Below are 26,264 nucleotides of genomic sequence, written 5' to 3'. Positions count from 1 at the left end.
CTCATGGTTATTTTAATTTAGTTAACCCAACACACACTGGGGCCATTCACACACATGTTCATGCATATATCTGCACCACTTTTAATTGTCTTGCTATGTAAACACGCACTACACAGACACTGGCCACAACTGCTGCGTTTCTTAAGTTAAAAACTATTAAAACACATCCTGTGTGAACAGTCGTGACAAAACTCGAGCGGTGTTTTGTCAGACGAGCCACCTGATCGAAACACTTCATTTCAAGCTAGTCTCGATTTCTCGAAACACTCGATTTCTTCATTTCTCTTGAATCGGTTTGCTAGAACAATGGATGGTACGGAGAAGAAAAAGAAAATCTTCAGTAATTAATCATTTAACACAATTATCCAATTAAAACATTAGGTGTGCTTCTGGGTTGATTTGAAGGATTGTTGTAATGTGAAAGGCAGAACTGAACTCCCACATTCATAGCTTCTATAAAAACATACTACCCCAGCTCAAGCAAAACATTCGGACAGACAACATTGTGGGTTAACACATTATGTAAATGTACATTGCGGATGTATGGATGCATGTGTATGAGTATATTACATGTGTATGTATGCGTGTGTGTGTGTGTGTGTGTGTGGAAGAAAGGCACTATAAAACACTGAAGCTGTACGGGTTCCAGCTATCAGGAAGGTACAAATCTAAAAAAGATATTCTATTTGGATGACACTTTTTGTAAAATAACCCTGCAAAATATTTAGAAAAAATTCTTGTTCCAGAATTATTACAAAAAGATGCTTTTTAAAAAGAAAATCTGTTTCTATAAGTGTTCCAGTTTATTCAATACAGTTTTGGCAGGTAAATTAACCTTAAATTACATATTCTGCGTGGCCAAGTCCATCGAGAAGACAGCAGGGAGGCTCAGTTTTCGATGACACCAAGGCCTGGCAACTTTAACCATAAAGAGCAGCAAATAGAATCCAGTTGTAAGATGCTCTGCTCTACATATGCATACCTGCTAGGGACATTGAAATGCTTCGAATACTACAAAATGATCTGTGTATTTGTGTCACAGTGCTCAACCAGTTTTGCAGGGCTTGATGGCAAGAGCGATTTCTCTTTAAGAGTCTCACAGAGCTCCAGCCAATCAGGAGTCACGGGTCACGACTCACGGGAGTCCAGCTTACTGTACTTAACCCGGGTGCTCGTCATCGTTCGCAACAAGAATGGTAGCTGGTAGTTTCGAGGCACAATGCCGCGGACGTTACTCTCAAAGTACTGGAATGGGCCGAACCACCACACACGAGAGAACAGGTTGCCAGTGGAATTTTCCTTTAGAGCCTATAGGACAGCGAGAGAGATGATGTTAGATTTTGAAATACCACTGTTTTCCAGTTCTTCAGAAATGTATCAGATGCAAATGGAGGAAGAAAGATATCCATTAATTACAGCAACATTCATTTTTCAGCTGCACATCCACAGAATCCAAATACTCCCTTGATTAATATAATCAGACTTTTTTTCATAATGTCATGATAAATGTCTATTATATGCAGTGTTGGGGATTACATTACATTACGGATGACTTTTTCCCAAGTAATTTGTGAAGTAATACATTACTTTTTCATTTATAACAAAACATATGAGTTACTTTTTTAAATAAGTAATGCAAGTTTTCTTCTGCCTCTGTGTTGTGTAAACATGATGACAACATTTGAGTATGTATTTACTCATCTTACTTAAACAAAAACTCAAATTCCTCAAAAAGATTGAAAACAGTGAAATGCAAACTGAGAATAAATACACAAACCTGCAATAATTAAATATGTAAACACAAATATACTTTATGTATTTAACCTCACGTTATTAACCAATGTCTTTGCTGCTGACCTTTAATAAGTCAATTTTGCTTATTTGTATGGTTGAATTGGATCGAGTTAAACATCACAGTAGTGTTTATTTTATTGCTGAAGAAAGAGAATGGCAGCACAACTGAAAGGTTTGTTTGAGCTGCGCCCTCTACTGTACAGCCGTGAATTTGCATTTCCTTCAGCAGAGGCTTTTAAATTTAACTGTTGTTGTGAAAGAGCCTTTACATTTGCCAAAAATAGAACTATTGTTTGTTGTTATTAAAAAACAAACAAGCAAGCCCGGGTCAGGATCATAACTATTTTTGATTTTGATGGCTGCAACACTCCAAAAAAGTTGGGACAGAGACATGTTTACAACTGTCTCACATCACCTTTTCTTTTTAATTACACTTTTTAATAGTTTGGGAATTAAGGAAACTAATTGTCGCAAAACATTATTTTTGCCCAATCTCGCCTGATACAAGACAACTGTGCAGTCGTTGACTGATTCTCCTTTTCATGATATTTTCAATAAGAGACAGACCTGGACTGCAGGCAGGCCAGTCAAGCACATTGAGGCCTGGCATTGACTTGGTTCCCAGGAAAGATGTAATCTTGATGCCATTAAATGTCTCCGTACAATTCAATATACGTCTCCACGTTAGTGGTACGTCACCCATACCGTGACAGATGTTTGCTTTTGTGCCTGTCACAGATGAAAGTCTGGATGGTCCTTTTTGTTTTTCCTTTTTTTATTTTCCCAAAAAAACAAGCTGAAACATGGACTTATCTGACAACAGCACACATTTCCACTGTATTCTAGATCATCTGAGATGCGATCGAGTATGTATTCAAGTTGTTCAGTGAATACATTGGAAATCTTTTCTTTGTACTTTTGTCAGGTAAATAAAGTTGAAAGAGAATTAGCAAATCATAGATTCTTGATTTCATTGCATTTTACAAAATGTCCCAACTTGATTTGGGGTTGTATTTGTTTTTCATTACTTAGCACCTTATTTTAATACTAATGTTTATTGTTATTGATATATTCAGGTCCTCTGTGTGTTTTTTTTCCCAGGGTGTATAATAAAAGTTGTGAAATATTTGCCCAATAATAACTGCACTTTGGTGCTGCAAAAATATTGTACAATGCCAAGATATCCAAAAATATAGAATAATATAAATAGAATAATATATATGGAGTGCATAATACATCAATAAAAGCATTAAAGCTATGACTGAAATAAATATAGATCAACCAGCTCCATTATATTTGAGAACATGATTTTTCAAAAATATTATTTGAAAAATTAAGTGAGCACAAGATGCTTAAATCTGGTAAATCAGCAGAGATTTCTCAGTTTCAACTCCAAATTTACCTTCTGATTGGCCATTGTATGGTACCACCAGAAGAGGCGAGTGGTCATGAAGTAGGCCACCACCACGTCGATGGTGTAGTGGTCATGAGCCAACAGGATGCAGAAGATACCGACAGCGCTCAGGCACCAGCAGAGCCAGTGGTACCACCAGAACCTCCGTGGAGAATCTGTCACCCATAAGACATTTTTTAATCTGTGTATTGGTTTCACAGTGAAGGCAGAAGTAACAAACTCACAGATGTTTCATTGGTTTTATGTATGCTAGATGGTGTTATTGCGCTTCATGTCCACTAGATGGAGTAATCAACAAATCACAAAAACAACATTCGGACAGAGGCTAAGAATCTGCGTTTTGACTGTTTATTAATACGTGTACTCACACTCTTTAATAAAGAGGTATGATAGTGTCAGCATCACTGTGTGCCCGCTGTACAGGTAATCTCCACACAAAGAGTGAGAGCCAGTGATTGACAGGCCACCGCCTGCCATCATTTTCATTACCCGCCGTGACTGGGCCTCCCAGTCACCGAAGAGCTAGAACACACACACAAACAAACACATAAGCATATACAAGCACAAAAACATGTAGAGATAGACACCATTTTCTTGACTATATCTTCGTTCTCGCTCACAAACTTTGATTTTAAGGACTACTTCACAAGTATGATGAACCCATAAACCACACAGTGACCAAAAGTTACTTTGCTAGAAACATAAAAATGGTTATGTGTTATATCAAGTTATACAAGCTTTGTTATAGCTCATGATTCACTGTAAATCTCTGCTGTAGCTCTTAAAGTGCGAATGAGATGTGAGAGCTATGGCAGAGGGCAAGATTTTTGATTTTACATGCATCATCCACTTTAGATCAACAGTCTGCCTATTCTAGACCAGCATTAACCATCATGGTTTAGTTACAGTGTCGAGCTAAGAGTACTGTCATTCTTCAGCAGTTACCTTGGGGGAACACTTGAAGTGCATGCCTGGCACAGGTAATGTTGTAACGTACATGGTCACGCATCTGTACAGATACAGAGTTCCCACGATAAAAAAGAACCGGCGACCGATTATGGCCCTGCAAACAGAGAGAAATCAGGTGCAGAGTCAGAGAAAATAACAGAGAAGGATCATAGGATAGGCCACATGGTTTAAGGATGTCAATGCTAAAGAAAACATTCTTGATTATTTAGTAGTCACAACAGGAGTTCAATTATTGTGACTCAGCTGTTTAGGAGATGACGCCATGAACTAAATTGAACAAGATGGGATCAGCTTTGAGGGATAAAGCAGTGGTTCTTAACAGGGGCCCACAAGGTAGTAGGTAGCCTCAGCAAACTTCAAAATGGGGCCTCAAGATGACTTAAATTTTTTTTTAAATAACACAAAAAGCTAACATAAACAGCATAACATAGCTTTCTCAGTTTCAACTCCAAATTGACCTGCTTTTTACTTCTTTTTTTTACCTGCCATTGTATGATATCACCAGAAGAGTTAAAATGATTTAATTATTTAAAATAACACAAAGGCTAACATAAAATGGCTTTAAAAGCCAAAACAACTAAATATCAAGATATTTTAATTCTCTTTCGTGTGTGTGTATGCCTGTAAAGTTAAGGCCCCGATACACTAAGCGAAATCGAAAAACGAACTAAAGTGATGTCATTTCGAACAAAATCAGGCCAAAATTAAGTTTGTTTTGAGAGTTCGAAACAGCTTGGTGTTCGCTCCAGCTGGTTAACAAGTGGTTTTGATTAAGTTCAGATTCAGATTATTTTATTTAATGCCATGTCAGCATTCAAAGCTATTTTCATGGCAAAAATTAAATTACAAAAATACAAATATCATATAAATATAATAAAAACAGAAAAAACAACAAGTCATTATACAAGATTTTTTAAAATTAACATATGATAAAAAAAATCCAAAACCTTTTCAGGCACAATCTCATTAAATATGTCCTTAAGTGAAGTAACTTCCTAAAAGAGCCTTCTGCTTGTATAAAGTCCAGGACAATCCAATAAAATATGTTTGACAGATAAGGGAATTTTACAAAACATGCATAAAGTTGGGTCTTCACCTTTAAGCAAAAAAGCATGGGTCAAACTTGTGTGACCCATACGACATCTGGTGTAGACCACTTGATCTAGTCTAGTTTTAAAATTAATAAAAAGTCTGTTTGTAATTTCCTGATGAGTTTCATACAACTTATTTTTCTTGCACATATTCCACTCTTCTTGCCACTTAATTAAAATATCTGATATCTGATATCTGAGGGAGGAATTTAAATGGTTTTGAAAAAAGAAAACCAAAAAAGAAATAAAACAAAAAACGGGACAATGCGGGTCCACAGAATCAAAGAGGTTGAAAACCACCGGTATAATGAGTAAGGAACCAACCTGTGTTTAAGCAGAAGCCACTGTGCAAACCACAGTCCCACGAGCAGCATGCCATTGATCTCACAGATGGAAAACGCCCACTCCACGCGATCAAACAGATCAAAGAATTTATCTGGCAGGGGTGGGGACTCTTCTTTGGGTGGGACGCGTTCGTGCACCACTGAGATCACAACTGTTGTTGTGAGGAAGCAACACAGAGCGTACAGGAAGGCCACACCTGTTTTGAACCACTCCGTGGGATACGGCGTTCGCTCCTGCTCAGGGAGAGGCGGAACCAAGATACGAACTGCATCAGAGTGCAAGCTGTTCTTTGAAAAGCCATTGAGGATCTTGCCGTTGCTAACACTGCCGTTGGCAAGGACGCCGCTGACGTGTCCGTTGGCGTGGTGACTGTTTTCATGGTTGTTGCTCTTGTGTGCCTTCATGTGGCTGGTGAAGCGCAAAGTCTCTATGCGCTCCAAAAGTTGTCGACCACTGTCCCCGGTGACCAGGGACAAAGGCGAGGCGTTAAAGTCTTCCTCAGAGAGTTGCAAGAGGGCAGGGCCATCCTTGTTCCGCAACGCATCCGTGTACTCCTGCATGCCCTCATCTGTCAGCCAATCGGAGACGTCACTGGCTGTCCACAGCCTCACCTCCTTCATGTCTGGGTGAGAGAGAGTAGGAGGGCCGTTTCAGGGGCTGGGGAGGGGAGTTGAGCCCACACTCAGCAGTTTGGTGCCCCGACAGCAGTCATTGCGTCTCTGGGACATTGGAAGAGAGGAGCTGGGAGGTCCAGTTTTTCACCCCCTCCACCTCTCCGGTGATAAACTCAGTAATGGCAAAGTCTGACAAATTTCGTAGTCTCAAGGGTGCTGAATCCCTTAGTGCCAAGTGTGCACCAATGTATGGCCCTGAAAAGAAAAGCACATTCAAGTTAGCTAACAGATTGTGATGTATACTCGAAAAATCTATTATTTGCCCTAGCAGTAATAAAAAACAATATTTGCTACCAATTATGTAGACTTTTGTGTATATTAAGAGCATGCATCCTGTTCACCAGTTTTGCCCAACAACAGTAACTGTGGCATAGCATGGCAAAAAAAAGCTTCATTATATCGCCATTACTCCAGTCTTCGATCACATGATCATTTAAAAATCATTCAAATATTGTGATCTGGAGCTCAAGAAACATTTCCAATTATTATCAATGCTGAAAACAGTTGAGCAGCTTAATATTATTGTGGAAACCTTGATACAATTTTTCAGGATTCTTTGATAAACAGAAAGATCAAAATGACAGCATTTATTTGAAGTAGAAATTTTTAGTAACACTATAAATGTCTTTTAAAGTAACTTTTGGTCAATTGAATGCATCCATGCTAAATAGAAGTAATACTTTCTTTCCAAAAAAATCTTACTGACCCCACACTTTTGTACATGTAAATATTTTACAAATATACTGTTTTAATACTTATAACCAATAGTTCACAATGATTCCTGGGATGCGTCATTCCTTGACTCAAAATAACTTTACTTTTGTCATTCACTTTTTTCTTTCTTTTAAAAGCATGTAATTTTTGTAATTAATCTCACTCTTTGGTTTGGTCTGAAGCTGCGGAAAATAGCAACAATTATTTTTTTCTCATTATTAGTAGGCCCATAAAGTTTAGCTAATTTTAGAGCTGTACAAGCTTTATTTAAACATCTATATTTTTAGTTTTAACTATGTGTACGTTGAGTCGTCGACACAGAGCATACAGCTAGATATCATATTACTTGTTACGCAACAATACGCCACATACCCCCTTAATGTTCTGGAATGCGGATAATGACTTCTACCTGCCAATCCATAACTTGTATGTGTGCGTAATTGAGCATAAACGATACAAAGAGCAAACAAAAAATGTTCACACTCCACCTTGCATTAAAAAAAAAACCCATATTATTTGTTAATTTATAGGCATATTCAACAGCAACCCAAAACTTTACTAATGATTTAAACATTCCAACCAAATCAATATTTTCCCCCATCATTTTTACATGTGTGGGATTTTAGAATTGCCAACTTTGTCTGCCCTAATAGAAAGTTAAGATAGTGCACTGTGCTTTTCATTCTTTCTTATACTTCAAGATTTTTTTGTAAACATAAACCCAAGTTCAGTGAATATTTTATCCAACAGTCCAAACAAAGGAGTTAGTCTAAAACAATCAGAAAAAAAATTAAAAGCAGTATCAAGAACATTACAAAACGGACATGCAGATGAAACCATTGCATTCAATTTTGACACAAAACTAGCTATTTGTTGCCACAACACAAAGGAGTATTCTCCATTGAAGATCTCCAGATCTCTTAGGAATTGGGGGTTCATACAAACACCTCCATTATGGAGTTATTTCTGAAGAAATTGATAAATATTCTCTCCATTTAGTACATCTTTTCAATTGACCATAAAACAAAGATTTCACATATTGCATACATCTTTTCCCCCCACATTTTAAAACAATAGATCTTTAAATCCCTTTAATAACAAAGTATTATTTAAATCTTCATCCAATTCGAAATTTATTTCTACTCTAAGATCTGGAAAAGTCAAAGACACCATTTAAAAAAAAAAAAAAAAAAAAAAAAAAAGTTTACAAACGTCAAGATTGAGGAAAAGATTTTTTAAGATCCTCAATTAACCCTTCAACATTTTTTTCTGATCTAAGCCCAACTTGGTCAGCTATTGATCTAGTCGCATACCATTTACATTTTGTAGTCAATTAAGTCCATTCCAGTAGCTATTTCCAGTCTATAAAAACTTACGGTAACTACTGTACTTGAAATCGGCGAGTTTGATTTAAAAAAGAGGATTAAATAATAATGGTTCCAAAACACCATCATGTTCACTCTCCTTTCTAACCTTCTTTAACAATTGCCCAGCTTTGAAAACAGACACATAACATTTTAAAAGAGAACAACTTACTTTCGAGATACAAAAGATTTTTCAATTAAGAACTGCTTATCTATTCCGATTCCTCCCATATTTTGTAAAATAGACAAGCTGTATGCAATCCAGGGTATCTTATCTGAACAGTATAGCAATTTCAGTAATGTTTGAAGTCTCATTGTTTTAATTCTTGCTTCTAAATGTCCTTGTCCTCCTTCAATCACTGGGAGATATAAAACTCCAGGAGGAAGCCAATGAAAACCTTCTCTTGTAACTTAATTACATCTGCTTTTTTAAGGTGTAAGTACTTAAAGTAGTTCTCTTTTGTACATCCCTACAACCATTTATATTTAAGGATACGATGTTAAAGGATGCCATCACCTGCAAAGCCTCCACACTGTCGTTTGTTCCACTCGTTTGTTGTTTGTTCCAGCATCTTATATTTTAGCAACAGTCTCGGTGATATGATATCAACACTACAACATTGGGCGCTGCGCTTTCACTAGTGACTTTAGCCAGATCATTATTCTCTGGAGCATTTAAAATCTGCCCTGAATTAGATTCGATTCCATTTCTTGCATTTTGAGCCTCTTTAACTAGAGGACAGGCTGTTTTAATGTGACCATATTTTCCACAGACAAAGCATTTCATGGACATTTAATTTATCAGAGAAAACGTTAGACATCACCTTTTTCGAGAGGTTAGACAAGAGTAATACAGGAACAAAAACACCCAGAACAGTCAAAAGACAGTCTCTGTCCACTAATCCAAAGCAATATTTAAAAGGAATAAACCCAGAAAACAAGGACAATTTTGAAACTCAGAGAGAGAGAGACTCTGACTCAACATTATGTCTGGAAGACCTTTGGTTATTAAATCAGCTTAGGGGAAAAACACTCACACACACAAAGAATAACCAGTCAGTATTAAGAAACAACAAGTAAATAGCAACTTGGAAATGATGCCAAATAACCACAGGACATTTGTCAGATGACCAGCCAACCATTAGCTTGTATCTTATTAGCAGCGATAGGAATCGGTGTTGCTCTTAGTAAACTGACCTGTAAAAGCTGATTTAGTTTTTCATTTTCCACAGCATGTATTCTTGTTCATTTTTTTTTTAAGTTCTCTCAACCGTATGATGATGTCGCGAAACCAGTTCTGCCAGATTGATCAGCTCATCTTGTTTCCTTATTTGAGTTACATCACATCGTGTTCATTTAAAAATACAAAGAGCATGTGTGATGGGCATTAACATTGCGGAAACACTTCCTTCCTTGAAATATCTTTTTACATTTTAAAAGTTACATTTTAACTTAGGCTGTTAAACTTCAACACAACCTTGTTAAATAAGGGCAATTTGCATGCTTTTGGCAGACTTTTTTTATTTTTATTGAAAAGTTAGAGAACAGGGGTCACTTGAGCAAGTTCAACTCTGTTACATAAACATTCTTAAAATTCCGTACATGCGTCACTAGATCATTCACTAATATATTAGCCAACAATAAACTTGTAAATGTCTTAGCCTCTCTGGTAACACTTACACTTTACAATAAAAACTCATTTGTTGATGCATTAACAATGAGTAATATATTCTTAGAGCATATAACCTTTGTTAATGTTAGCTAATAAACATTTTCATGTTAGTTTACAGTGCATTAACTAATGTTTACAGATACAACAGTTTTGACAGTTGAGATTAACAACTAAGATTAAGACATGCTGCAGATGAATTGATCATTGTTAGTTCATGTTGACTAATTTTAACAAATGAAATTTACAAGGTAACAAATTAAGTGTTACTGCCTCTCTACTTGACATTTTCCATTCAATAGTCCAAAAACAATGCATTTATATTCAATACAATTAATCGTTAACGAGTGTTCAGCTGTTAATTATGGCAATTACAGTGTTTACCAGTTTTTCCAGTAAGTTATCAGTAAACCGGGTGTATGATGTTTATGATGATGCATTAGTTATAAGAAAAGCTTCAACTGAACCATGAACAAACTGACAACTTGAATTAACAAATCTCACCTTGACTAGAGTAAAACCTACTTAAGATTTTCTATAAACCATCATTTAACACCAAATGCATAGCCTTTTGCCCATAATTTTTCCAAAGTGGTGACACCCCAAAACAGCTATGGATGGAAAAGCGACAGAGTTTGATACAGAAAAAACAACAAAAACAACCGGAGGTTGGCTAGCTTTTGCGAGAACACCTACGTGGATAAACAAACATATACAGCTGACAGTACAATAAAAAACCCTGCATGACTGATAAGCAACACTGAACAAAACATTCGCAAACGCATGGCTTTCACTTCTCACCTTTCTAGACCTACATTCTTCCTCTTTTTTCATCAGACATTTCATTGCTCATTCTCTTGTCAGAAACGCTTTACATTTTAATTTCAAATATATTGGAACACTGATTTAGCATTTACAAATTTTTCTGGGGGTGTCACTCACATGTTAGTCATATTACAGTGGATCTTCATCATTTTAATGATGTGACCATAAAAATAAAAACATAAAACTGGTTATTCTTCAAAACCCTTTTGAACCCATTAAGGATCTGATCATTGCCTTGTTCAACCAGTTTCTGATAATTACTAAGACAAGGAACTATTCAATTGGATTTCATGTAATGCCGTATCAAAGAAAATACAATATCATGAAATTTAATGTCATAGTTTTATAGAATTCCAAGGAATCTCATGAGATTTCATTTCACACTATTCTAATAATCAACAAAATTCTGTGAAATTGAATAACATTCACTTCCAAAACATAAAATGTATTTTATGACATTTTATATGATATCAAAACATTTAAAAATATATATTTTTTAATAATTTAATAATAATTAATTAAAGACACAATGCTAAAGTCTGAGCTATTATATCTTCATCATTATCCTTTAAAACTAAAGCATTTCAACATTTTCTTTCTTTTTAAAATAATCTTAGGTGACAGAAAAATGTCATTATGTGCATTTTACAAAACCATCAACAATACCAGCATTTATATCAGCAGCAGAACAGATCAAATGAGCTTTTGCATGACTGAATAAACATCATAGTAGAAACTTACAGGCTTTTCAGCTGTGTAGCTGCACAGTTTTGATCACCTCTCATTTTACATCATCTTAAAACAAACATGGCCTCTCAACACACCTGGCTCTGTTCCTATTAACAAAAGGTGGCAAATATTTACAGAACACACACATACAAGGACACAACTCCTTTCATATGCATCCAAGCAAAAGAAAAAGACTGAAAGCTAGACAAATGAACAGAAGAGTCATCTGGCCATTGAAATCTACGTCATTACAATATTGTTCGTTCTTTATTATGCGGTCCAGGTGATGGTGAGGTGGAAACAGTCATGCATGTCATTGGTGAAATATGTTTAACACATGAAATTTATGGAAAAAAAACACCCGCTATCACAAAAGAAAACCTATAGGACTACATACATAGCCAATATTACATAAAAACCATGTTGAGGCAAACAGCACACAGTGATGTCTTTAATAACGTCAGTTAGTCATGCAGCAGAAAACACACACGATACATTCTTCTCCCACACAAAAACAGAACTGCATTCCAAATATGTGAAATTACACACACACACACACACACACACACACACACACACACACACACACACACACACACACACACACACACACACACACACACACACACACACACACACACACACACACACACACACACACACACACACACACACACACACACACACACACACACACACACACACACACACACACACACACACACACACACACACACACACACACACACACACACACACACACAGTATAATAAACCAAGCCACACACACACACACACACAATGTATAATAAACCAAGCCACACACACACACACACACACACACGATAAGTCAAAGCAGTAATAAATAGCTTATTTGCCTTTATTCACAGTTAGTGCGCCGGCTGGATATAAAGATTTGCTTACAATTTGGTTAATATTTAAATTTTAGAAGCAGTTAAATGCACAGTAAAAGTAATTAGTTTGGCAACCCATACAATTCTATCTGTCATTTCTGAATTTCTTTTTTTTATATATTTTTTTTTAATATAGTTATACTTTTGTGGTATCATACTTTTGGTTTAGTTAAGAGTAAGACTATTAACATTTAAGTCACATTTAAGAACCAGTGTGTTGGGTTAGTTGCGTAAGGTTAGTGGAGTTCATATGAGTTTATTAAAATTGCAGATATGTACATGCAGTTATCAGCAAAATTATCTCAAGAAGTCTTACGCATTTTAATCCTTTAGGAACTGTTTTACACTTTCTTTTTTTTAAATCTGAATGATGACATTGTAAAAAAATCTTAAAATTTTGCCAGAGGGCTCAGTCAAGCCAAAAATGTGAATATTCAACATCTTAAGACACCAAATCAAAGGTCATGCTGTTAAGGAGTCATTTATGGAGGACGCAGGTGTATGAACCACCAGTTGTGCAACCATAATCACTGAGAGATACTATCCTTGAGAGCTGCAGTTTCTCTACTTTCCCACAAGCTCTAGCTCTTGGCTGTGGGAAAGCAAATGTTTCTTTAGAGAAGAAAAGCAAACCATCTACTAGAATCTCTGACAGTGCTCTGCAAGTGTGTGTGTGTGTGTTTGGATTTTTCCATTAGGAGACGTTTTCAGTCCATCTCCGAGACTCCATATTGTACAAATTAATTCATCAGTGCTTCAAAGACTATAAACACAATTTTGGTTCTCTGCCCTACATCTAGCCCACATCCTCCTCACAAACATGTACCTTAACATCGCACTGTAAACCTAAATCTGCCACAGATGCTATTTTTGTTGTGTTTATTTCCATTTATGCATCAGGCCAGGGGCACTGAGTTCCTGTGTGGCGAGAGACCTGCAGAGTTTAGATTCAATGCTGATGTTAACACCTGATCCAGCTAATCAAGTCCTTCAGGCTTATTTAATTGCTATCAGAATTATCATAAATACGAGTTTCCTAGCTCAAAACTGGACATGAACGCCCTCTCAACAAGTCGTATTTACCATTGGGAAGCTCTGGGATTAATTTTGACAGGCCATAAACTTTAAACTTGGCGGAGGGGAGAACGATTGCTGCTGTGACTGCTATTCTTTATTAGTTTTCTCCAACAGTGTCATAGCATTGTCTGTCTTGTCATTAAAGTAATGCATATTTACGTATATGAATAATTTAAAGCATATTGTAGGTTTTATACACAGAAAAAAATGGCATATATTTAATAGAAATTCCAGAATTGTCAGCAAGCTGAATGTTTAGGCTTATAGTTGTTAAAGAATGGGATTTTGGCTTTAATAACATTTTCTCAATCATTAGGCGAGAATAAATCTGTTGTCCTCCATGATTCCTTTCCTGGTCGTTCCGGCAACAAAGCAGTTGAATGGGGGAAGTAGGAAGTAAGACATTTCCGATAGCACGTGAAGGCAGCATGTTTGAGCAGAACTAAACTCTACAGGGCTGTGTTCTCTTGGCCTTAGCATTGCTAGCACCATGCTCTACCAAATATAGGCTACAGGAATGCAACTTAAACAGCTGATGCCAGAGGGACTTTTGTTTTCTACTCTATTTATATGAAGAGGGAAAGCTATTTATTTGTGAGGGCAGTTTAAGGGACCGTTTACCCAGAAATGATTATTTTGTCATCATCACTCATCCTCATGTCATTCCAAACCTGTATGACTTTCTTCTGTGGAATGTAAAAACATATTCTGAAGTATTTGTCCATACAAATGAAAGTACAAGGGGAACTTCATTGACTTTCATTGTATAGACAAACTAAAAAAACTTTCCATAGAAGAATGAGGTTTGCTGTTATAATAATAATAATAATAATAATATTATATATATATATATATATATATATATATATATATATATATATATATATATATATATATATATTAAAATTACGCCCAAAATATAATAGGGGTCATGACATGAGAAACCAAATTTGCCTTGATCTTTTGGTATATAAGAGGTCTTTGTACCATTAAAACGTCCTGCAAGTTTCATAGCTTAAGACTTCCTCCCCATTATAGACGAATCATTTATTTAATCAAGCTCTAAATACAGCTCGTTCTGCGAGTCCGACGGTTAAGTAAAGAGGTTTAGATAAAGAGGTTTGAGAGTGATTAATAATCAGTATCTACCCTGACACAAAGATATGTATTCAATGTTATCCACATTATATTTTTGCCTTTCAATGCATCAAACACACGAGGAGCGTCTCCGCATGAAAGACCCACGTCTGGCAGAACAACAAGCTAATACATTTCTCTCCGATACGGTAGAAAATTAAATTAAATTGAATGTGGAGGATATTAACTGTGACAAGAAGATTGACAGGGCAGTTTATACGGTGACAGGATGCATGTAACTAAGCAATGGAGGTGATGTCCGTAAAAAAAAGAAGAAGAGGCAGTTATGAAGAAGTAGTAGGCCTATGTGACATGTCCCAAAGCTTTACTCTTCTGCTACACACTCAAAACAGTACATACATTTAGGGCATAGTACAAGTAGGCGAATTGGGATGCAGCAATAGAGTTATTCATTCATTCAATAACTTTCAAAAGGCTGATTCATTCAGGAATAAATGGCTCTCGTTATGAATGGGCCATTGAATCATTGGTTCACCCGATTGATTGGCTCAAAATGCAGATTCAGAAACTAAACACCACTGTGTGTTGCTCGGAGACAGACAACAGTTCTGCTCTGGCTTTATGTGTAGGCTAATATTAAAAATGAACGCACTATTTCCCCCCATAACGGATTAATTAAATTACATCTACTCCTGTCCTGACCCAGCAATATAGATTACTATGTGTGGTGGACTATGCATACACATAATCTTTGGTATTTCCTCAAAGAAAAAGTTGTATAAATCTCAAGTTGTCCGTTATTGTCCACAAGACTGTTGAAGGTCTTTTCATTCCAACACCCTGCCTGTGTGTGTGTGTGTGTGTGTGTGTGTGTGTGTGTGTGTGTGTGTGTGTGTGTGTGTGTGTGTGTGTGTGTGTGTGTGTGTGTGTGTGTGTGTGTGCATAATGAGAAGGAGCATCTGCTACTCTGATCTTCAAAATACAGTCCCTTATTTTCTTGTAATGAAATACAATGTAACTGCTGTTATGCAAAACATGTACTCCTCCTTTCGTGCGACCTTGACCGTGTCCTCATCCATCCCAGCTCCTCTAAACACCTGCGGCTCTAGGTACAAACTCCCATAACCTCAGCTCTACCTGCTTTGCATTTTTAAAAGTTGCAATCAATTAATCTTATTAGTATGCATGTTCTCGTAACCATCCCCTAAGCAGGAACTATCTGACCTCCACATAACTTGGACGTTTATGCCCCAGAAAGCACAAACACATTCCCATATAAATAAATAGAATAAATCAACCACAACGTACTTCCTCAAATTTAATTTCCCTGCCACACATTTATAAATGTTTCATTATTTTTCAATCCCGCTTTTTTCCTCATATGTTTTATTTCTCTTCATTTTGTTTGTAACACCACACAATTAATTTGCATAAATATACAACCAGGAACAGTAATGTATAGTAAACCTTGGACAGTTTATTGTAAATAAAAATTTTGGCTTACACCATTTAGGCTACTCTTTGTTCTTTGCCCACAGCATAATGGACCACTGAACACACAAACACACACATCCATAAACACTAGCATACTGAAACCAAGTAGCCATTAGGGTATAAAGAGTGAAATATCTTATAGTATAATCTTACAAATTACAAGAACACTGTGCTACAAACAGAGTGGTATTGAGGGCATTTGGGTCTTCCAAATCATGCTTTAAAGTTGTTATTACCTCATTATACTCACTCTATGCCTTCACATTTTGTTAATAAGATTAAATTCTGATATTTAACCTCCTTAATATGCATTGAGTGCAGTAATCGTGTATTTTTATGCACGTGATAAAGTCAAGCGTGTAATCAGTGCATTAACTGGTTGAAAACACAGCTGGAATACTCCAGAGTCTTGCACTTAAAACCACATCAAAACACCACCTGCCATCTAAATGCACGTACAGAAGCTTGTCTAACAGTCATACAAACATGATTGCGAGGTATTGCAAACCGCAGTTGGGTTGCATGGCTTTCGAAGAGTAAATGGGTGTGTTCACACATGGCGGGTTTGGTGCTGTTCATTTGATTAATTGTGAACACTGCCATCCGAACCCTGGTGCGCACCAAACAAGTGGGCCGAGACCGCTAAAAAGGTGGGTCTCGGTCCACTTCCAAACGACCTCTGGAGCGGTTAGACAGAATTTGAAATTTGAACGCAACATGGACCAAAGACATCTAAAAGAACCAAAAACAGGACATGATGTTAACAGATGCGACCCTAAAAAGGACAGAATTCTGAAGCATACCTGTAGGAGCTACGTTGCCCAATACAGTCGTCACGGCACGAAAACTTTTTTTTCTGATAACAGAAAACTTATGGTCATACAGACAAGGGTAATACATCATTTGAAACTGTAAAGGTACCGTATTTTCCAGACTATAAGTCGCATCAGTCAAAAAATGCGCCATGAAGAGGAAAAAAACACATATAAGTCGCACTGGACTATAAGTCGCATTTATTTATAAATGTATTTCACAAAATCCAAGACCAAGAACAGACATTTAATCTTGAAAGGCAAGTTATTCAACTACACAATAGCACACATAACAACAGGCTGAATAGATGTCTGGTATCATGTTAACGTAACACATGAGTAGTTATTCAGCTACACAATAGCATAAAAGAACATGGAACTCTGGAAGGCTGAATAGGCTAAAATTAACATAAGCCAGCAAGTCCAACAAGTTACCGGTAAGCAAGTTCACCAAGCTCCCGTGATCTCATTCCACATCACTGAATTCTTCATCCTCTGTGTCACTTCTGAACAACTCCGCCAACTAGAGCGCCCTCTTGCGGCTGTAGACGGTAATGTTTTCTCTTGGTTCATCTCAGTCAGTAATATGAATTAATTTTGATATATAAATCGCACCTGACTATAAGTCGCAGGACCAGCCAAACTATGAAAAAAAGTGTGACTTATAGTCCGGAAAATACGGTACTATTATTTGTATAAACTCACAATCACAAAAAGACTTTCTGCCGTCTCGGTCTGTGTGAACTGGGGCACGTCACAAAAATGAACCGAAACTCAGAGTCAGCATATAGGCTACTTGCCTCGCAGACATGAGAAATAGATCTATAGAGAGCTTGAAATGTCTATAGAAATGTCTTTTAAATTAACCAATTCAAATCGTCAACAAATACTCTCTGATTACGTAATGAAAAATGCATTTCTCTCTATAGGTGCATCCACTATAGGCTACTACGGAGATGGCGAATCAGCATCAACAACCTAATCTGTGCACCTGACACTGAATTAGAAAACACTAATTTATTAATAAATAATTAAAATCTCACCTTGCTATTTTCATTACTTATGGCAAGCTTTATGTGTGTGCTTGAGTGGGGAATAGGCTATATATCCTATTGCTAGTCTATATATCCAACCCGATCTCACCAAATGCGTCTATATAGCACGCAGTGTGTTTATCGTCTAATATATACGCGAAAATGAGTTTTTACGTGCATAGTATACGCATGGATAGCACATGGTTGGGTTTAGGGTGGGGTAGGGTGCGTGTGTATTATACGCTTGGGTAGGATTAGTGGTGTGGGGTGCGTGTGTATATCACGAAATTAAGTGCGTATCATATGCACGCGCAAAACTGCGTATCATATCCACGTAAAAACTCATTTTCGCGTATAAATTGCACGATAAACACACTGCGTGCTATAGAGACGCATTTGGGTGAGAACAGGCTGATATATCACACCTACAACTTAACAGACAGAAAAAGAGAAACAGAGGGTTTTCAGAAGAGAAACCCTCTGTGACAAAGGGGACCTACTTATGTCTCCTATGATAAGGTTTCTCCTCATTGAGCTCACCCATATAACAAATAAAAAAATGTCCTGGGCCCAATGATTTTAAGGGACGGCACTGCTCGTGAATGTTGTTATTAACCTCCTTGGTATATTGATGATAAAAATATAGACCTCTTCCTATAATTAGACTGTATGACACTTCACTTTAAGTAGGACACATTGTATAAAAGTAAAACACAGGAACAAGAGAATGTGTGTGAGTGAGTAAAAAACGAAAAACAGAGATATAAAGAAACAGAAATCACTGGAAAAATTTAAAGTGAAAGGGTGGAGTATGAAAGAAACTGAAAGACACATGTCACAGACTCCACATCCTCATACATACATTGCAAAACCAGATGAATCACTTACATCACATCTAACTTGTTTAAGATTATATGGATTTGTGGAATAACATCTCACCAGCAGAGATGTAAAGTCCAGGTTCAGAAAGTAAAAGTCCTTCTTAGAATTTTGTTCCAATCACCTGGATTTGCTAATTAGCAGTTTTTCAGCCAGAAGATAGAACAGCTGGCTGAGTTCATGGGTGGAATAAACATAAGACAGGAATTTTACTTTCTCACCCCTGGACTTTACACCTCGGCTCAGTGATTTATATCTTCCTTACACATATAGGCCTATGTGTGAAACACAGCCATATGAGCATGTTGCTATCTCCCTCTTTCCTGCTCTCCTTTCCAGTATTTAGAAACACATTTTTCTTACTATGTCTCAAACTGCAGAACTATGGCCAACTCAACAACACGGAAAACAGCTGACTCTAGATTTGATTCAGCTTTTCCTCCATGCCCTAAAAAAGATCAGGCAATTTTCTATGTGGCTTAAGACCAACAGTTTTAACTCTCATCTTTTATTAAGGTCATGTGATTTTACAGCATTTTGATGGGTCAATACTCTTCCAAGATATTCTCCACATACTGTAAAGCAGAAAGAACAAGGTCAAAGTCCGCACTGCTTTCAGTACATCAAGCATCAACTGTGAGGATGCAGCAGTAGTTTTACAGCTCTAGTGAACAAATATTAATCAATCAGTGAGAAATATCAAGAGACATGTGAGAGCCATAAGGCATCACTCATGTGTATCTGAATGGATTCAGAGTGAGTGCAAAAAAAGCTCACTGGAATTCAGGTACAAATAATATTTTGCCTGTCATCGTTACAACAGACCAGAAGACTTTACCTCAAAATTAATACTTAATTTACTCACCCTTGTGTTGTTAACAAACCCATTTGACTTTATTTCCATGGCGCACAAAAAGAGAAGTTATAGCCTAGGGCTGGGCGATAAAACGATAACGATAATTATCGCGATATAATTTTTCTCGATAAAACGATATCAAGAGTTCGATAAATGTTCGATAATTTTTTTTGCGCCAAAAGCGGAACGAATCTCATTTGAACCGCGCGCGCCACACGGACCGTTTATCCGCTCGGCTCAATGTCCAAACGGCAGCGCGAGCGCGAGTTCACTAGAGCAGACGCGTTTACTCTGATCGGTCTCGGTCACTAGATCCAGTGAGAAGCGCTTGAATTCAGCGAAGAACACAAATGTCTCAGTGATTTAAACCAGTTTAAAGGCAGATGAAACCGGAGAGGGGGTAAAATCTTTGCGTGGCAGGGGGAGCTGCCACTCGACCAGCCACGCCTGCCACTGCGTTATATGCGCCGGCCACTAGACCAGTCACGGATATATGCGCCTGCCACTGAGTTATATGCGCCGGCCACTAGACCAGTCACGGTCATGCGCCTGCCACCCGAACTTACACAAAATGTAAGGGGTTTTTTTAACCAAATGCAGCGCGCGTCTCGTGGCTTTATTAAGCGTCAGCCACTGTCAGCCACTACCAGCCACACGATCTCTGACCGTTTACATCTTTCAGACTCTCCTATTGATACACGAGAGCACATAGACAGTGCAATATAGATCTTATTTACCTATTTCTCATCTTATCTGATTTTTTTATTCGCTCTTTTTACCCGTATGGGAGCGCGCTCGTAGCCTACACTCAAAAAAATGAACTAGGAAGGTTGTACACTTTACATAATATATTTATATTTAGTTTACTTATAATAATTGTGTTTGTTGACTTGAAATGTTTTTTTCTATTAAGGTCCACGTAATTATGTCTCATCTTAACAGTACAAAATCCTAACGTGTTGTCTAAACACAAACCATTTATGTTAAGTAAAAAATTCTTACATCCAGAGGGTGGCGATATAGTGCGACGCCAACTGCCATTTTGCCCTAACTTAATTTGATTGTGTTCAATCTGCTTAAATATAAAATTTAAGTTTCCTTAATCCGTTTGTGTTGGATTACATGAATGATTTGTGTTGCATTAAATGAAACTGGGCGGTGCTTGTTAGTTCCCAGCATGCTTTGCATATGGTTAAATTAAGAGAGAATAAATGTTCAAATTAAGTGTTATTTTATGTTTTTTTGAGAAAATTAGAAAAGGGGAAGACTTGATAGTGTGTAATTGTGTTTAATGTTCAATTACATTGGAATTATTAGAACCTTTTAAATTACAGTGGGTTACCATTGTGGAGAAGAGTGGAGCATTTTGTTTGGCTGTGGACTGATTCAGTTAAGTTAAACTGCTTTGGTTGAAGGAGTATGTAAATCTTAGCATTTACTAACATGTGCTACTGCTAGCAAATAGATAGCTATAGTCTATCGATTTAATTATGTGTCACTAAAATAAATGAAATATTAATGGATGATTGAAAATCAAAAACACTTGAATCATGTTGAATCATGTCAGAAAACCTTAAAATTAGTTGGGCTGACACTATTAAATTAAGCTGTGCCAAACCATAGTAAATAAGTTGAATCAACCTTAATAAATTAAGTTGACCCAACGTAAGTACATTAAATTGGAATAACAGAATTGCATAATGCTGAAATAAAGCAAGTTAATCATGTGGAAATCCTTTCCATGATTTTTTTATGTTCATTCAAAGAGTAATTTTTTTGAGTGTATAAGCGTCGCCAGCCACTACCAGCCACACGATCTCTGACCGTTTACATCTTTCAGACTCTCCTATTGATACACGAGAGCACACAGACAGTGCAATACAGATCTTATTTACCTATTTCTCATCTTATCTGATTTTTTTATTCGCTCTTTTTACCCGTATGGGAGCGCGCTCGTGTATAAGCGTCGCCAGCCACTACCAGCCACACGATCTCTCACCGTTTACATCTTACAGACTCTCCTATTGATACACGAGAGCACACAGACAGTGCAATACAGATCTTATTTACCTATTTCTCATCTTATCTGATTTTTTTATTCGCTCTTTTTACCCGTATGGGAGCGCGCTCGTGTATAAGCGTCGCCAGCCACTACCAGCCACACGATCTCTGACCGTTTACATCTTTCAGACTCTCCTATTGATACGCGAGAGCACACAGACAGTGCAATACAGATCTTATTTACCTATTTCTCATCTTATCTGATTTTTTTATTCGCTCTTTTTACCAGTATGGGAGCGCGCTCGTGTATAAGCGTCGCCAGCCACTACCAGCCACACGATCTCTGACCGTTTACATCTTTCAGACTCTCCTATTGATACACGAGAGCACACAGACAGTGCAATATAGATCTTATTTACCTATTTCTCATCTTATCTGATTTTTTTATTCGCTCTTTTTACCCGTATGGGAGCGCGCTCGTGTATAAGCGTCGCCAGCCACTACCAGCCACACGATCTCTGACCGTTTACATCTTTCAGACTCTCCTATTGATACGCGAGCGAGAGCACACAGACAGTGCAATACAGATCTTATTTACCTATTTACATGTTTTTTTCTTTACGTGTCTTGTTTTAGTTTGTTGACTATCTGGACATTTATTTGGTTGCAACCTTGTTGCTCTGTGATTTATTTATTTTGTCAACAACTCAGTGCTCATTTATGGTGAATGTTTTGCATCACCAACAACTAAGAATTCTGTGATTTTATTATTTGTTCAGTGTATTTATTGTCTTTTTGTGTGTTTATTTTAGGCTGATGGACCCCGGGTTGGGAGGCTAGCTTTTCTTGCCTTCTGGTGGTGGTATTTTAAGCACTGAGTGTGGTTTACCGCTTACACTTCACTGGGCGTGTGTGTGTGCGTGTGCGTGTGTGTGTTTGTGTGTGCGCGTGTGGTTTTTTGGATAAGATACCTAGCTAGCCTAACCTGCTACGGGTAAGCCTCAGCCACTTTAGTAATTTCATTTTCTTTATTTTGTGTGTTGATGAACGGTGCTGTACTAGTTAGTGGAGTAAAAATCTGCCTTGCAGTAACCTGAGTTTTATCTATTTATGTGAATTCAATAAACCATTTTTGTACTGATATCCACGTCTCTTTTCCCTCCATGGTAACGAACTTGTGTGCCCTATTTCCATTGGGTAGTTATTTCCCCTTTCTCTGAAAAGGGGTAGCGTAGTCAGCTTGTCATATTGAATAACCACTATACAAATTGGTCGTTTTCAACAGTTTACCCCCACCACCACGCTACAAATAGGAGAGTCTGAAAGATGTAAACGGTGAGAGATCGTGTGGCTGGTAGTGGCTGGCGACGCTTATACACGAGCGCGCTCCCATACGGGTAAAAAGAGCGAATAAAAAAATCAGATAAGATGAGAAATAGGTAAATAAGATCTATATTGCACTGTCTGTGTGCTCTCGCGTATCAATAGGAGAGTCTGAAAGATGTAAACGGTCAGAGATCGTGTGGCTGGTAGTGGCTGGCGACGCGTATACACGAGCGCGCTCCCATACGGGTAAAAAGAGCGAATAAAAAATCAGATAAGATGAGAAATAGGTAAATAAGATCTGTATTGCACTGTCTGTGTGCTCTCGCATATCAATAGGAGAGTCTGAAAGATGTAAACGGTGAGAGATCGTGTGGCTGGTAGTGGCTGGCGACACTTATACACGAGCGCGCTCCCATATGGGTAAAAAGAGCGAATAAAAAAATCAGATAAGATGAGAAATAGGTAAATAAGATCTATATTGCACTGTCTATGTGCTCTCGTGTATCAATAGGAGAGTCTGAAAGATGTAAACGGTGAGAGATCGTGTGGCTGGTAGTGGCTGACAGTGGCTGACGCTTAATAAAGCCACGAGACGCGCGCTGCATTTGGTTAAAAAAAAAACCTTAGGCTACATTTTGTGTAAGTTCGGGTGGCAGGCGCATGACCGTGACTGGTCGTGTGGTCGGCGCATATAACTCAGTGGCAGGCGCATATATCCGTGACTGGTCTAGTGGCCGGCGCATATAACTCAGTGGCAGGCGCATATATCCGTGACTGGTCTAGTGGCCGGCGCATATAACTCAGTGGCAGGCGCATATATCCGTGACTGGTCTAGTGGCCGGCGCATATAACTCAGTGGCAGGCGCATATATCCGTGACTGGTCTAGTGGCCGGCGCATATAACGCAGTGGCAGGCGTGGCTGGTCGAATGGCAGCTCCCCCTGCCACGCAAAGATTTTACCTCTACACTGAAACCGCGCTGACGAACAGGAGAAACACTGCGCAACGATACAGTCAGAAGGCTTTTCCGTCTACACATTCCCATCATTTACCACGGATTTAACGTTACTGTAACGTTAGCCTAGTAATATTAACTGCACCATGAAATGTGGGATATATATATATTGAATTGTATAATATTAATGTAGACAATGTATTAAAGGACTAATGGAATATAATTACAGTTTTTAATTAAGTATTTAGGCTACTGGTTTTCATAAATACCATAGAAACGTCACAATATGTGACGTTTCTCACATAGAAACCATAAAGTTACATTTTATCTGTGGTTATCATGATCTAAATGCATGATGCTGGATGACCAATGGTTAATTTTAATAAAACTAAAGAATATTACATTTTACCAAATAAAAATAATGTTGTTACTTTTTTTTTAACAGATTTTACTGTTTTTGTTAATGAACATAAATTGTATAAAGCAAATCTGCATCCTAACTCAAGCTAATACTACTGAGATAAAGATATTTATTTTGTTAAGGAAAAATGTCAAATGTTTGAATGTTCTACCTCGGATTTGTGAATGTTCACCTGTTTGGCAAGTGTTTGTCATGATATGTTCTGACAATAAAGAGTAGTTTAAAAACACAACGCTCTGGTTTCTACAGCTTTCACTTAGGAGTACAAATCTGTCTTTAAACTTGAAATAAATAAAGATTTGACATTTATCGATAATTATCGATATCGACTGATATAAAAAAAAATATCGTGATATTTTTTTTTGGCCATATCGCCCAGCCCTAAGCCATAATAACAGACTCAGTCACTATTCATTTTAGTTCATGGAAAAGGATGGAAAAATAAGTGAAAGGTTTTATAAAACATCTCCCTTTTTTATTCCACGAAAAAACAGGAAGAAGGAAAGTCATACAGGTCTGGAACGATGTTGGAGCAATAGGCCTGATGCTTGGCTTGAAACCACCCATAGGAGGTCATAAAAACAGTGAAATATTGTTTTAAATACATCTATTAACTTAAGCATTTTCCAACAACGTTTAGTAAAAAAAAATTAGGCTAGAGAAGCCTTGTTCAGACTGTTAGCCAAGTCCAAATCTGATTTTTGTGCATATCTAATTTTACAAGAGTGAAAGGCAATAATAATAGTAATAATAATAAAATAATAAAAAAAATCACATGAAATCCATTTAAAGCTACATTTATATATAGTTTGAAATAATAGGACAGAAATCACATTTGCTTGAGGAGGTAGCCTAAGAGCTGTCATTATTTTTCGCGTTATTACAGACTCACACTTAACCATACATCTCGAAAATTGTTAGTGTTATGTATAAAACATCTTTGACAAAACATTAGTAAAATTACACTAGGGGGAGTCCCTAAACAACTAGTTACACTTGAGCGAGGCGAAAATAACAAACCGAAAGTCACTGGATACTTCTCATACTGACTTTTATTTTTGGGTAAACGATACCTTAATCGTTCGGTGGCATAGTTGGCAAAGATTTGAATCAGGACACGTTAAATCGGGCTAAGTTGCGTAAACAACAACCACAGAGAGCAACATGTGGGCCACTCTTGTGTCAAGACACTTTTTCGCACCCGACTCGGCAGCTTGTCACTGAGTCATTGTGATTATTTTTGCGGTTTTCGTTAACTATAATGCGTCTGGCGGCTTATGCTTGATTACACTAACTTACACTACGAAATCACCCACAAATATGCTTTCCACTAATATTGCGTGGCACATGCTGGCATTGCCTGCCGGTGTCGTGTCATAACGCCTCTTTACCTTGGGAAACGCTAGAGCTGGTCCAGATGACTATACAAGCGATTAAACAGAGATTACACAGCAAAGGATCACTCGACCCTAGTGGAAAATAAATCCCCCTAGTCCACAGTGGACGGTTATTATTTACATAGAGAGCACTAGTTGACGTCAAAAATACCAGAAACGTGTTCTTAGAAAGGCCCTGGAGAAGTAACGTTAGAGATCAACAGCTCAGTTGAGTCGAACTCACCGTGTTGGTTTTTCTTTTCTTTTTTTTCCAAAGGAGACTTGTAGCTGGTCCGATCCTGAGCCGTGCGAACCAGGCCAAAACAACACGCCTCTCCGGACAATCCCGTTTTCGCGTAATATAGCCCCGTCAGAAGTGGGTAGCTGTGTTGTGATGGGGCTGCTGGTGGTTTTGGCCGCGTATACGAAGCAGG

At 37.6% G+C, this 26,264-nt stretch overlaps 1 protein-coding gene across 1 annotated transcript; it reads right to left on the bottom strand.

Moving 5' to 3' along the window:
* Positions 1-571: 571 nt before the first annotated feature.
* On the bottom strand, positions 572-26,211 carry sgms1a (sphingomyelin synthase 1a). Its single transcript, XM_079633809.1, has 6 exons — positions 26,075-26,211; positions 5,593-6,482; positions 4,154-4,271; positions 3,577-3,730; positions 3,197-3,363; positions 572-1,308 (listed from the first exon to the last, which is right to left on the bottom strand). Exons 2-6 carry the CDS (start codon positions 6,231-6,233, stop codon positions 1,129-1,131), a joined length of 1,260 nt encoding a protein of 419 aa, XP_079489935.1. The 5' UTR covers positions 6,234-6,482; positions 26,075-26,211; the 3' UTR covers positions 572-1,128.
* Positions 26,212-26,264: the final 53 nt, after the last annotated feature.

The sequence above is a fragment of the Phoxinus phoxinus genome (genome assembly GCF_949152265.1).
Source record: "Phoxinus phoxinus genome assembly, chromosome: 13".
NCBI lineage: Eukaryota > Metazoa > Chordata > Actinopteri > Cypriniformes > Leuciscidae > Phoxinus > Phoxinus phoxinus.
Note: the sequence above shows the minus strand (reverse complement) of the source record. Positions and strands in the feature narration are given on the sequence as shown.